This window comes from Vicugna pacos, chromosome 19 (genome assembly GCF_048564905.1).
Source record: "Vicugna pacos chromosome 19, VicPac4, whole genome shotgun sequence".
Taxonomy (NCBI): domain Eukaryota; kingdom Metazoa; phylum Chordata; class Mammalia; order Artiodactyla; family Camelidae; genus Vicugna; species Vicugna pacos.
The window spans coordinates 42,825,880-42,840,797 of NC_133005.1; the positions used below are offsets into that span (position 1 = coordinate 42,825,880).

The 14,918-nt window shown below is 53.9% G+C and overlaps 1 protein-coding gene across 2 annotated transcripts in view; it reads right to left on the reverse strand.

Moving 5' to 3' along the window:
* Window positions 1-14,105, reverse strand: part of APCDD1L (APC down-regulated 1 like) — a 50,459-nt gene extending 36,354 nt beyond the window's left edge. For both annotated transcript variants that reach the window (XM_072944471.1, XM_031687666.2), the window contains exon 1: window positions 13,438-14,105. In XM_072944471.1, coding sequence (XP_072800572.1) covers window positions 13,438-13,486 — 49 coding nt within the window. In that variant the 5' untranslated portion in view covers window positions 13,487-14,105. The remainder of the gene's footprint in view (window positions 1-13,437) is intronic.
* Between the last annotated feature and the right edge of the window lie 813 nt (window positions 14,106-14,918).

Sequence of the window (14,918 nt, forward strand, 5' to 3'; positions counted from 1 at the left end):
TATGGACGGTGTGTTGAAAGAATGACAGTTTGGCTCTCTTGGGTTAGATAAGTATATAATTAAACATTCATCAAAATCTATTATTATATAATTTCACCCCATTCTTTGTACCTTTTAAAAGTGTGGCCACTAGAAAATTTAAAATCACATTTTTGACCAGCATTCAGCTTCCATTGGCCAGCGCTGATCTGAGGGGCAGAAGCCTTGGAGAAGACAGAGGAGGGATACTGGGAGAGGAAGGAGGGGTGTCAGAGGAGGGGAGGGTGGGTGGGTGGGACCTGGTGATGGGGGCTGGGTTCCCTGTGCCTTTGGGAAGTGGGCAGGTGGGAGAGGTCTGGCTCAGAGGAGCCCCACAGAAGCCTGGAGGTCCTCTGTGGCGAAGGAGGCAGGTGGGGGGCAGTTTAAGTGCGATCCGATGGTCATAATCCCTCCAAAATCACTTCACATCCCATGTGGACAGCTGGATTGATCTGGGACGGGCTGTGGGGCAGGGGTAAGTGAGGCTTGGGTGGAGGCCGGCGGAGGCAGGCGGGGGGCTGGTTGTGGTGCCCAGCACGGCGGGCAGCGGCTGTGTGCCCCGCTCCACGACGACGGGGCTGGAGCCGCCCTGACTCACTCTGCCAGGTCCCTGGGGCGGCCGCCGCCCAGCACTGCACCCCAGGGGCTCAACCAACAGAGACGAGTTCCCTCACCGTGCTGGAGGCTAGAGGACCCAGATGGAGCTGCGGGCGGGGTCAGTTCTTCCTGAGGCCTCTCCCCTCGGCTCGCAGACGGCCGTCTCCTCCCTGCACCCTCACCTCGTCCGCCCTCCCTGTGAGCAAGGCTTCGTCCATGTCCCCCCCGTTTTATGTGGACACCAGGCATATCGGATTAGGGTCCCCCCTCATGACCTCGTTTTACCTCACCACTCTGTGCAGACCCTTTCCTCAAACAAGGTCACGTTCTGAGCTTCTGGGGGCTAGCACTTCATCAGATGAATTTTGGGGGGTAGGGTAGGGGATGCAGTTTGACCCCTAACACTTGCCCAAGCTCACGCTGGTGGTGGAGGCAGGACCCTAGCCAGGCTCTATGGATATATTCTCATTATTAAAAAAGAATCCAGTGCAAAGAGGCAGAGTTCCATTTAGCCCACCCCTCAGCATCCTTCCCTCTTCCCAGCAGCAACTAATCTTATTAGCCTGTGTGTCTTTCCAGACCTTTTTCATGGAGGAGCATACATGAATATATGTGGTTGGGGGTGTTCAGCCTGTTTTTAAAGTAAAATTTAAATCCCTTTTACAGTGAAAAGCCCAGCTAATGAAAATTATGTTTCAAAATAGACCGAGGCATTCTTTGTGCTACATACAGTGTTTTTGTCTCATTTGCAGTGGAAGAGTCCCTTGTTTCAAAAAAAAAAATACATTATTAAGAGGCCTTACAATACAAACCACATTTTCCAATTCAATAGTGTACAAGGTCAGCCAAGCAAAGACAATGTAAACCAGCCTGGAGAGTGTATTGCTCAATAATGAAATTTGTTCTGGGGGCAGCATGATCAGTGGGCCTGGGGCGGAGGGGGGGGGGCAGCTGTGGCGCTGCTGAAACCCTAGCCTCTGAAATGAACCCCTCCAGTGACTGGGGACCTATTAAAGGATGCTTAAGTGTAGTTTCAGAGATTGCATTTCCTGATTAACAAGGATATACTTTCTTGGAGGGAAAATGATTCCATTAATATCCTCCGTTATCCTGAATCAGCCCTTGTGCAAGAGGAAAGACACTGATAGGACCAGGAAGAGGGTTTCAGGGGCCGGCAGGAGTGAAGGAAGGGTTTGAAGTGTGCCCATCTGAACTGGCCCCCAAGTTCTGTTTGGACAAGGAAATCAGCCAGACCTACACTTCCAACCCTGATAACCTCAGACTCCACCTGAATTTCAGCCTCCCTGGTGGCAGGCCCTAAGCTGGTGGTGCTTTTAGATCATGTCTCCTCCTCCCTGGGGCCAAAGCCCCTTGTCCTTGGAGGCTCCCCCGACGCTTGTCACCTCCTGGTGGATGTCATCTCCAGCCACCGGCTGCTGCTCTTGCCTCGTTGAGGCCATGGGCCTCACTTCCGCATCTCTGTCCCCTCTTTGGGGACATCTCCATCATGTGTTCCCCTGGGAGGCTGGTCCCACTTTGGCCTCAGAGTCCCCCAGTTCCTCACTTCCCCCACCTCCTTTACTCATCAGGACCCCTTTTGGCTGCACGGTCCCATGAGCAGGCCTGCATTTCTACCAGAGGAAGGAGGGAAGGGGTAGGTGTGCCCGTCCTGTTAGTCACACATCACTCCTGCTCCCAAGCCCGCAGTCACGCCAGCTGCTGGAGAGAAGCTGCGCCATCTGTGAATGGCCACGTGCCCGGTGGGAGACGGGGTCCTAGAGCAGAGAGGAGGGACCGTGGGTATTGAGAGAGGCCCCCTGACTGGCTGCGCCCCGGGCTGTGCCTGCCACTGTCAGGAAGGATTTTTCTCCTGCTACAGCCCTGGCCCTTTGGTTTGTCCGTCTCTTGTGCTGCAGCCTTGACCTTGGTGATCTGGTTTCTCAAGGACCAGCCTCCGCACCTGCTGAGTGCCCTGTTCAGTTTCCTCCCGTCCTGGATCTTCACGAGGCGGCCCCCTTTTCATCTTTTACGTGTGAGCTTCCGTGTCAGCTCCTTGGAGGGGCCTTCCGGGGACACCTCCTCTGGCAGCCCCACCTCCCCAGGCACTGTCTTTTCTTCATCTCATAGTGTCATTGCCGTCAGTCATTTTCTCATTTATTTATTTGTTTTCTTATTTATTGTCTGTGCTCCCCCGCCCCCAAGCCCACCACCCAGTGAGAATGGAAGCCCCACGAGGGCCCCCCCCCAGGCTTCTTTTGTTCATTATCCTGTCCCAGGGTGTAGAGCAGTACCTGGCACATCGTCGGCACCCACTGAGTGCTGCTGAAGAACTGAGTACTTGAATGAAGAAGTATTTCCATCATTGAGTTGAAGTTATAGGAAGTTATCTAAAAACACAGTAAATGCATATGCTCATTCATTTGGTTCTTCTAAATTAGAATTTGGAGAGAGAAAGAAGTTTGTCTTTGTACTTAAGTGGGATTAAAAAAAAAGAAAAGAATTTTCTGAGCAAATTATCTATGTAAACAGGGAATATGTTTTGCCCTCTTAATAATGAACTCCAGCAGCTCTGGCCTCAAACAGTCTGAGAAGCTCTCTGGTGATGAATATGCAAATTCCAAGGGATTCCATGTTCTCGTTGAAGCCCTTACAGGATTCTGGAGTCTCAGGGTCCTAACTTCTCTCCCCTGTGCCCGTCCGCAGCAGGAACGGATGCCCAGGGTGGGGCTGGGCTTAGCTCTGCCCGTGTAACCTGGAACTCCGACTTTTCAGGCAGCCAGGCTGCCCCCGCGCGCCGCCTGCGGCACAGGGAGGTACGTCTCTGGACGGCCCCAAACAGGCACTGGCAGTCCCTGAAAGCTTGGGGTAGGCCTTGCTAGGAAAAGGCAACTGGTCACTCAGTCCCAAGGTTAGCACCCTCTCTGAGGTCTCCATGGTTACCTTAAGTCGGCCCCCTGCAAAAGACAGTTGAAGTGCAAAAGTCTTACAAGACTTAGAAGACCGTAGAAGAAAGAGTAAGTCCACACGTCAGTTTTAAAAGCCCAGACTCCCTCGCTCCTCGGCAAGTCAGTTTTCATGTCAGCGACCGCGGGTTGCTGTTCAGGAAGTGGAGCCCGTCAGAATTTGGTTAAGGCTGATGAGCCAAACAGTAGACTTCAGTTTCAAACTATCTAGAAACCACACCCCACCACCAAAAACACATGTTAAAACAACTCTAATTGTACATTTCAAAGAACAAGTAATTTTGTTTTACTGTGGTCACCGGTAATTCCAAGCTAAATACATCTATGTCTTGTGCTCTGTTTTTATGCACATTTTTGGGAAAGAGTACGATCGGGTGTGAGCTATAGATTTGCTTCCCCTTTTCTGTATAATTTAATATTGAGGCTTGGGGAGGGCAGCTCAGATTTTGTAATGCCCGCTGAGCTCTGGAGACAGCTCTTTGCCCGGCCCCAGACTCATGCCCCAGGCGGAGGGGAGGCACCGGGGTTCACAAGTCCTCCAGGGTTACAGTCAGGAAGGGAAACTCTGCTGTGAGCAGGAAAAGGGAGCGTGTACCCGAGGCAGGCAAACTCGGCACTTGTCCACTGCAGGTTTGCTTCAAGCAGGACAGCACTTGAGAAGGGGGCGGGGGAACAAGGAGTCCTCAGGGCAAAGCCTCCACTGCTAATGGGAGCAGCAGGCAGCACCTCACCGTCCCTGGCTCCTCTGTGTGCTGGACCGTGGGTCTCCTGGCCCCTGGGCTCACTGTGTGGAGACTGTTCGTATCCCAAGGCCCCCAGGGGGCAGTGCATCCTGGGCTTACTGGGTCTGGTACCCCGCCTGCTGTGAATGAGTCCTGAGCGACCGAGAGCCCACCAGGCTGCCATCTTCCCAGGTCTCTGCCTCTTCAGGAGCATCCTGGTCCAGTGGCCTCCATCCTCTCAGGTGTGGAATGGTGATAACAGCAATACCCAAATCACAAGGCAGTTGTAAAGAAATAGTAGAGTGCTCCCTCAGTGCTTAACAAAAGCAGGTGCCCAGTGGACATTGGCTACTGCTGACACTGAGCCATCCATAGCTGTGGTCTGGCCTTAGTCATCCATCTGGGACTCCAGTTCCCTCTTCTGAAGTCCTGTCTACTTGACTGGAGACAGGGCATCTTTGGCAACCCCCTCTTCTTGCAGCAGGGAGGGTGCAGGATCCTGTCTAAATGCGTGAATGGTTGGGACACTGCTGTTCCTTGAATCAATACCCAGGAACACCAGCCTGCCTAGGACTGTCTCTACCGCCCAGGAGAGCTGGTGCCATACGGGGCTGATCCCACTTCTGACACCAGGACCCACCCCTGCAGCCAGGTCAGGTTTCACAAGCCTCAGCCAGCCTCCATCACTTCTCTGACCAGTTTCTTCTTGAGATCCTAGCAAACCTGGGGGAGTGCAAGTCTGGGAGATTGCAGACCCAGCCCCTTTCCTTGGAACTCCCAGCCTGAGATGGAATTGATCCTATAGGAAGTACAAAGGATTTGTACATAGAAGGGAAAGAAAAAGATACATAAAGACAAAAAGAGAAATCAGCCATAATCCCACCTCTCAGAGATAACCACTCATTCATATGTTTTCTTCTTCTTTTTTTTTTTAAATAAGAATGCCTCTCTCGGGGGAGGGCATGGCTCAAATGGTAGAGCACATGCTTACCATGAACAAGGTCCTGGGTTCAATCCCCAGCACCCCCTCTAAGAATAAATAAATAAGTAAACCTAATTACCCCACCTCAAAAAAATGAACAAATTAAAAAAAAAATGAACTCGAGTACAAACAACAGCATAGGTGAATTCCTCAACATAATACTAAGTGAAAAAAAAAAACAATTTGCAGAAAACTGCATAGAATAGGATACAGTTTATATATATATATATATATATATATATATATATATATATATAAAAAGAATGCCTCTCTCCACCATGAAAACATAATTGAGATCAAATTTACATACACTGGGTTTCTGTTTCATATTATGCCAGAAGTACCTTCCCACCATCCAACATTTTTTGGATATAGAATTTTTTATGGATGCATAATTGTCTCAAAGTTTATTTAAGTCACTGCCTAATGTCGAATATTTAGGCTTCGGTCTCCTGGCCTCCCGCCCCTCCCAGGTCCCTGGGTCTGGCTCAGTCCTGTCCCACCCACCTCTCAATTGTAGGCTGATCCCATGACTTCTTGAACCTCCTCCTCCCAGAAATGCCTGGGGTCAACCCACCCACCAGAGAGGGCCCTTCAGATGCAACACTAGATGTTACGGGCTAACCGCATCGCCCCGAAAGCCATGTTCAGGTCCTCACCCCCAGCACCGGAGAATGCGACTTTTTTTAATTTTTAGAAACAGCGCCGTTACAGATGCAAATAGTTCAGATGAGGTCATATTGGAGAAGAATGGGCCCCAATCTAAGATGCCTGGTCTCCTTACAGGGAGAGGAGGAGAGGCACAGACACACAGGGAGAACACAGCCATGTGAGGCCAGAGGCGGAGGTGGGAGCGACGCGTTTAAAGTCAGGGAGCACCGAGGACTGCCTGCAAACACCAGAAGCCACGAGAGGCAAGGAGCAATTCTCCCTTGTACGTTTCAGAGAAAGCGTGGCCGGTTGACACCTGGATTTCAGGTTTCCATGTACAGTAGCCCCCGGACATAAACAGACTTTCCAAATCCCTCCTTCCTGAAGCCCACGGCACCGTCCCAACCCACTAGATGGGCACTTGGGGTACATCACCAGGCGAAGGCAACCCAAGCTCCTTCACACCTTAGGAAGTGGGAATCTGGGCATCTGACTCCTGTCCCTTACTCTGCACCCCCATCCTCCTCTGATTCTGTCCAGCCACCTTTTCTGACCCTTCCTCCCCCTGGACCCCTGATGTCCCAGAATGCCGTGCAGCCACCCCTAAGAAGCAGTGCGGCATAGTCCCAAGACTGGGACCTGCAAGGCAGTGTCCTGTCACGTTAATAGTGACGGGGGACATCACCAAGCCCTTGTTCTACACCTGACACTGTGCCAAGCTTCTCACGTGGACGGTAACACCTACTTCTCACAGCAGCCCCTTGGGCGGGCGTCAATCCACAAAGGAGGAGACTGAGTCTCAGAGGGACTAAGTAATTCTCAAGTCAGTGCGGCCACTGGAATTTGAATGCGGGCAGTTGAGTTCCAGAGCCCAGCCAGCGCTGCCGTCTGTGCAGATGGACAGTTAGGATCCTTCCCTCTTCAACAACCCTCAGATTAACGTTTAATTGGGGATTTAAAAACTGTTCTTGTTAGCATGCCTGTGATCTCTGCACTGCAATCTTTCCCGTTAGGTCGTGTTATGTAAACTGTCAGCCCAGACGCCTCAGAGTGTGCGTGACTCCCGGTACCCAGACTTTGCCCTAAACCCTGGTTCTTTCAAACAGGCAGCAAGGCAGGGAGATCCTTGCCTGAACAGCCCCAGAAGGGGATGGTTGAGTCATGAAACTCAGTGGCCCACAAATCTCAGCCCCCGCACTTGCCAGCTGGATGACCGTGGGCTTGCGGTCTTGCTTCCGTATTCTATACAAAGCGGTGCCCTGATTACATAGGAGGTCACAGAGTCAAACGGGGTACCGTGTACGATGCACTTAGCACTGTTCTTGGGCTGTGTGTCTCTCTCAGAGGAACGTCAGCCTCTCTCTTGCTTACATCCCCCACATGTGGTCATTTATGGGAAGGAGATCTGGCCATCTCTTCTCCTCTTGGGTAAAAATGCACATTTAGCTTAAAACCCACGTGCCAGAGCACGGGTTTCACTGGAGTAAGTGTGAAAGAGACAAGGACAGTAGATTCTCTTTTAGGAAGCCTAGGTGAACACACAGCAAGCTGGGGAAATATCCAGGGGACAGCTACTTTTCTATATATAAAGAGCACTAACAAATCAACAAGAAAAGATTTTTTTTAAGTCTGATGTAAAAATGGGCAAACGACATGACCTCATAGCTCAAAGGAAAATCAATAAAAGAGATACTACAAATAGACATTCCTATTTGCTCATAATTAGAGGAATGCACTTCTAAACAACCAAGCAGCACCACTGGCAAGATTTTTAAAGAACGACAATGATGAGGGTTGGTGAAGATGTGGAAAACGGGCACTGTCATTGGCCATCCATGGGCGTGTCAAGTGGTGCACCCCATTTGGAAGGAAGGCCAGTGAAAGAATCCTCAACACACACATTTTGCTGCAGCAATTCCACTGCTTGGAATTTACACCCAAATCTGCAGGTGAAGGAGAAGATGGGGGCATGGAACAGTGTTTTAAGCAGAAGGAACAGCATGTATGTGTGTGGAGGCTGTATTGGAGAAGGCATGGTGGACAGGTGGACAGAATTTCGTGTGACTGTTACCTGGTGGTGGCTGGTGACACCTTCTCTGAGGAGGAAGAAGGCTTATCTGTGAAGTGTGTGGGGAGGAGGGTCTGATGGGAACCGAGGGGCACTGGCAAGGGTAGAAGAGAAGGAAGAAGGAGCAAGAAGGAGGGAGAGAGGGTGTGAACACGGTCAAGCTGGATGGAGAGTCTGGCTGGGACTGAGCCCCGTGAATCATAAGTGAGTCCAGTTGGTGGACTTTCTTACATTCTGCATCTCGACAGCATGTAAGTGTTTTAAATCTCAAAATGCCCCTTGAAAGTGGCTGATGGCCTTGATTAGATGTGAAGGGTGATACTGAGAGAAGAGAAGAGGTGAAAGGAGCCAGAGTAGCTTCCTGGAGCGGGGGCAGGGGCGAGGCGACAGGTCCCACCCTGCTCCCCCTCCCAGGGCTGCTGTAAGGTGGCGACAAGGGCAGAGCCTGCCTCAAGGGCTGCGGCCGGGGCGGCACTGAGCCCGAGCCTGTCAGACCCCTTGGACGCTGCTGAGTGTGGCCTGACACTATTACCAGCATTCCTCCTGGGCATTGAATTTGAGGGGGATGTGGGGGCCAAAATGACAGGTGACTGCATGTGTCCTGGTGTCGGGAGGTGGGCGCGACTCCTCAGAATCAGAAACTTTCAGGGCTGGAAGCCAATCCGGGGAGCTCCCTAGCTAGTGCTACCCACCGTCGTCCAGTTTGTTCTTAGTTGCCTCCAGTGGTGGGGAGTTCACTACTTCTAGAAGCATCCTGGTCCCGCCCCTGGAAAACCCTTCAGTGGACCCTCCATCGCCCTTGACGTAAAGTCTGACTCCTCCTGAGGCCCTGTGGCCCTCCGTGACTGAGCCCCTGTGAACCTCCGCCCTCGTCCACCCCTCACTCCCTCACTCCTTCACTCTCCCCTCGCCAGTCTCACTGGCCTTCTCCCTGGTCCCTGAACACATCACTGTTTTCTTTTGCACCCAGGCCTTTGCACGCTGGTCCCGCTCCCTGGCTGTCCCTCCTCCTCCTCCATCCTTTGTGAAGGTTCAGCTTACGTTCCCTTTGCAGGCAGGCCTTCCTTCCCCGCCCCCGGCTCAGGCCAGCGGCTCCAGACGCGCTCTGTGGAGTGTTTGTCACTCATGTAATTATCTGCTCATTGACTATGTCACTCACGGATCAGAAACTCACTTGGGCCCTGTCTGCTAGACAATTCTCCCCGTTACCAAGCTCACCGACCCCAGCAGTGAGGGCGGCCACCCTCCCACTTCATAGATCGGGAGACGGAGGAGGACCGCTGGGGCTGGAGGAGGGTTATAGGAGACGGTGTACCACGAGGGCCGACGCTGGCTCGCAAAACGGGAACAATGACTAATGTTGCTGTTGTCGGTGATCTTGAGGACACACAGAACCTCAGAGTGAGAAGAAAATGCAGCACCCGCCCGAAGGAGACGGCCAGGAAGTGACTGGCCCAGGCTCAGGGGAGAGCAAGGACCTGCCTCCTTCTTCCCCAGGTCTGGAGAGTTGAGTGCAGGGTCCCGCTCTTGGCAGTAACGGCGGGAAGGCATCGATAGGTTCTTGGTGTCAAGGTCTGACCCCACCTCATCTCCTTTACTGCTCCTAGCAGCCCTTGAGCGTGGAGCCACCACCGTTTCCAGCTCACTGATGGGGACATAGGGGGTAGAACAGGAAGGTGATAAAGCTTGGGTGGGACCCAGGTCTGAGGATCCCACGCCGTTGCTCTCGAGCTCTCCATAGCAGGCAAAAGACGTGTTAGACTCAGCCATGCCCAGCTGACCTCCCAGAGCCCTGGTGGAGGTGCCCCAGTGCCCGCAGGACCCCTGGTTGCCCTCCCCGCCAGGAGATCTGGCGTCCTCCGGGACATTCTGCTCTCCGTGACGCCATCACGGCCCGCTCCCGCTGTGTGTTCACAGGTCTTGCTTGTTTCCTGCATCTGGGTCTTTCGGAAACTTCCTGAATACCCAAGGGGCCAGGGCACTGGCTCTGTACAAAGGGCTTCAGAAAGCCATTCTGGCAGGAAGAACAATCACACCAGCCCCTGCTCCTCCCGGCCACAACTCAAGGCCACCCCCAGCGCCAGCTTCAGAACTTAGCTCCTTCCCTGGAGCCCCCCCTAGCGCAGCTTCGCTGCCCTCAAGTTCAAATTGATCTCAGCGGCCTGCCTGCCTTTGCAGTGGGCTGTTGATCCTCATTTTCCAGACTGGCCTTGGCAGCCAAGTGCTGTATCTTGGAAGTTTGATCAGGAAGCTCTTTCCTGATCCAACTGCCAAGCTTGGAAGCTCCTTCTGGCTTCAAGCTTTCATGAACATAGTGAGCTTTCAGTATACTGCCCGAGTATTTCTTCACGTGTCGCTGTTTACTAGTTTGCCATCCGGACGGTTTTGGAATCGAGGAAGCCGCTGCATTTGCCTTGAGCTGGTGGTTTTGCATTTGGAGATTGCAGCCTGGGTCAGGAGTGAGACGGCTGGCCACAAGGATCCCTCTACAGCGCGTGCCCCGCAAAGTGGCGGGAGGAAGTCTCCGCTCAGGATTTTCCTTTGTTTTGAGTAACTAACACAATTATCGATCCCCATTCACATTTGATTTTCGGACGAGCGTGCTTAAGTTTATTTCCTCACCACTTTTGTTCTCAGTTTGGAAACAGAGCCCCACGCCAACCACCAATTCATTATGGAGTAGCCTGTGATTTCGTCCTAGTTAATCTGTCTCTAAATGATAACTTGCCATTGCAAAGTATATGTCTAGAGATAAAAGCAGGACTGAAATGAGAAAAAAAAATACAAACGAGAGAAAAAAAAAAAGAGACTGTGGTTTCTCTTTCTCCCCCTCCAGCATAAATTGTTGAGTAAGGAGATTTTTAAAAGCCAGAAGTTTCTGTGGAGCAGACCACAGCTGGAGGCCAAGCACTGGCACGGAACACATCTGGCGTGGCCGGGGTTTGAGGCAGGTTTGCTGCCGTGGGTAACTAACCATGCTCACCCACAGCCTGGCTCTGGTCAGCCCCAAAGAGGACCTTTGCAGACACGAGAGGGAGGGAGAACAAATGGGAAAAAATCAACGTCCAAATTGGAAACGACCTAAATGGTTCTGTTTTTCTTGGGGCCCCGCTGTGCCTTTGATTTCCTGATTGCTCGGAGCAAGAATAACAAAATCCATCCGAGCCGGTGTTCTTTGACAGATTCAACTGAAAAGGCTACCAGTTGAATGTGATGTATCCGTCCCAGTGGGTCTCAATCGGGGACAGTTTTGGTCCCCAGGGGACATTTGACTGCATCTGGAGACGTTTTTGGTTGTCGCATGTGGTAGGTAGAGGCCGGAGATGCTGCTGGGCGTGTTGCAGGGCCCAGGACAGCTGTCTCTCGGCAGAGGGGGACCTGGACCACAGCATCACGAATGCTGAGGTTGTGTGTGTATGCGTGCATGTGCGTGTGTGTGTCTTAATGTGAACCCGCGTGGGGGGGCCACGCCACACTAAGGTCTCCTGAGCCTGAAGCTGTGAAGCCCAGGCTTGCCTCAGCGCGGGGACTGAAATTATTCAAGTATCTGAAGGATTAACGGGGTTCTGTTTCCTTTCACTCAAGCAAAAGGATCTTGTCGCCTGGTGATGCAGCCAGTGGTGAAAAGGACTTTTGAGAAAAGGCTCAGTGGAAAATGGTGCCCGGCTTAGAGCAGGGAACTTTGAAGGCAGCCCCAGGGGGACTGTCGCCCTTGCTAATGTCTGTGTCTGACTCAAGGGCCGGCGGGCTCCGCGGTGGCCGTCTCCGCGTGCCTGGGCCCGCCGGGCGCTCTTGGCTTCTCTCCGGTGGAATCTGTCTGACTGGCGGTGGCGAAAGGTCACCAAGGAGCGAAGCAGCGGGACTCCGGAGGGAGAGCCGCGAGGCTACACTTGCAGTGATTTTATTGGCATGACAGAGGCTCGGGGCCTGCCAAGGACAACAGCCCTGCGCTGTGACCAAGGCTGCAGGTTTCTGGGGTAATCGGTCCCACCGCTCTGGACCGTCCAGTTCCCACGGGAGGGAAGAGCCCGGGGAGGAGGTGGAGGACTGGCGAAGACGCACGTCCCATCCTCCTTCTCCCCGTCCCAGCTCCGTGCCCAAAGGGAAAGTTTACGGAGTCTTTTCTCAGCTCCCCTCCACGCACCCACTCCCTTTCCTGGCCCTGCCTCACCCGTGCACAGGGCTGCCAAGGCTGAGTTTTGCATCGATGAGGACTCCGCGGTGGTGGCTAGCTGTGTGACCTCTCACCCCAGCCCTGCGATAAATGTCCCCTTTCAGTGGATGTATCTCCAACTCTTCAAACTGCTAACACACTCTCCCTCAGACCTTCCTTCAGACCCCTTTCATCTCTTCTCCAAATACCTTGCTTAGAAATTCGCAGTTGGAAAGAAGACGGTGATTAAAGGGCCCCGAGGCAGACCTGACTTTGTTTCTTGTCCGTAAATGGAGTAAAGCATGCCCGGCGGAACCTGGCGCCTCGGTGCGGGGCCATGCGCTGGGTGCTTCTCCTGCCCTCCTTCTTGTAATACTCACAATAATCCCAGACAGAGAAGAGGATTTGCTGAGCCCATTTGGCAGATGAGAAAGCTGAAGTTCAGAGAGCAGATGGAGATGCCTGTCCAAGGCCACACAGGTTGATACGAAGCTGAGCTGGGCTTCTGAGCCAGGTAGTCTGACTTCAAGGCCAGAATTCCTAACCCTTCACAATGTGAGGCTGCCCGTGGGTGAGTCTGGGGCTGGGAACACTTCCACGACTATGGTTATTATTGTCATTTTTGCCAGTGGTGGCACATTGTGGTCAGCTGGCATTTGGAAAGAGTTTTGTTCACTCCTACCCCCTGAGAAGAGCCAGGAGGAGAGCAGTTGGTCCTGGAAAAGGCACTGTCACCTCTACCAGGGCTCCTGTGGTCCCTTGCCTCCCCACCCCAGGCCTGCTGGGCACTAGCCGCCGCCCAGGGTCATCGTACCCTCTCCTAACTTCTTTCCCAGCTCTGCGGCAAGACACAAGCTCTGAGGACCAACAGACCTAGGGTTCAGTGGGCAAGACCAGATTCCGCAGTGCTGGTCTGAGTGACCTGGGGCTTGTACCATGCCACGGGGGCTCAGTGGGCCTGGGAGCCTCCTGCATCTTTTTGGAGGTCCCAGTCCCCTGGGGCCTGGCACCAGGAGCTGCTCCGAGTACCTGGAGGTCAGATTGCATTGGGTGTGTGATGCAGGGCGCGGTGACCGGCTCCCCCGCATAGGACCCAAGAGGAACCTGGAGGCGCGGCAGGTGCCGGCCAGGTGAGGCTGGAAAAGGACACGCAAGGCGCGGACTTGCCGGCCTAATGCCCAGACCCTTACAGCAGTCCCCAAGAAGCCCCAAGGAACGTCAGACGGCAGCTCCCTCCCTTCCGACCTCAGGAGGCCAGCCGGTGGGGGAAGGGTGGTACCTACCTCTCAAAAGCACCAGGACGCAAGCGTATGGGAGCATGGCTGCGGGCATCCCGTCGGGGCTAGCAGGACGGCCCCCGGGGCGCCTCCCCGATGCGGGCGCGGGGCTCTCCGGCAGCAGCGGATGCCGGCGGCCCGGCTGGGGTCCTGGGAAGAAGTTGCAAGGGCCCTGCGCCCCCCTCGGCGCTCACACGCGCTCACCCTCGCGGGCTGTTGATAGTTCTAAGTCGAGCTGCGCACTCATAGGTCCAACTTTCCAGAAGAGGTGGAGACAGCTCCCGGCGTTGCGCGCACACCGGCGCAGCGCTCCCAGCCTTCTGGCGCGGCTCCTCCTGCCATTCAGAACCCCTAGTCGACCCCCCTCCGCCCCCTGGTTCTTGCCTCCCCTCAAATCTCTGCAGCGAGCAAACTCTCCCTCAAATTCTTGTCAGGGCCAAGACAGAAGGCGCTGTGCGCTCCTCCCATCAAAGCGCACGCCTATCCAGGCCGGTCCCTGGAAGGGCAGCAGGGTCAGGGGAAGCTCTTCCATGCCTCGCTGGGTCCTCGGACACCCAAGGCTTCTATTCAGGCCTTACAGAGACTCTTGGCAAAGCTGCGTCAACTAGGAGCTGGGGGAGTGCGGGAGCGCAGTGAAAGGGGCCAACCTGGGGCGCCCAGCTGCCCGCAGCCGCTCCCTGTAATTAGCTCGTCCCGGCTCCAAAGAGCATGGGCACAAACAGTGTGGAGCCGACCAGGGCGGTCCCCCTACCCCTACCCCCAGCTCCTCCTCCTGCCACCCACCCCCACTCCCATCTGACTCAGTCAGTTTAGGGTGACAGCTCAGAGGCAAGGCGGCTGGAAAGAGGAGGAGGAGGGCAGACGGGGTGCCCCCACCCCAGGCCCTGGCCCTCCCCAGGCAGTTCCCGAGCGGCAGGCAAGCATCTGGGAAGGAGGATCTCCCAAGTTATTGGATTTATGAATGAAGATGAGAGAGAGAATCACTTGGATCGGAAACATCTAACTGGATTGCTCCTACCTGCGAGGATTCTCCGGATAACGGAAGTACAGCTGTGGGGGGCGGGGTGGGGGCCTGAGGACTGTAGATCAAGGTGTCCACATTGTCGTCCTTAACTGTGTGACAGAGGGACAGAGAGAGAGGACACAGAACTGAGAAAGGAGAGAAAGTAAAAGAAGTGGAAGAGAAAGATAGAAAAAAGAGAAAAGGTGAGAAACAAAGGGAAAGAGAGAAAGGCAGAGACAAAGAACTACAGAGGAGGGGGAGAGGCAGAAAGGGTGAGAAGGCGGGATTGTAAGAGCATGAGAAAGAGGGAGGGGGAATAAGAGAGATGGAGATTGTCCCCTGGGAGGACTTGGGACGTGGGGACTGGGCTGTGCCCAGGGTGCACGTCCAGGCAGTTGACCTGCCCTCTGAAGGGCTTGCAGACCCGCCCGTCCACATTTGTGGGCTGCGTGGCCCTGAGGGTCGGTAGATAGCACCCCAACGT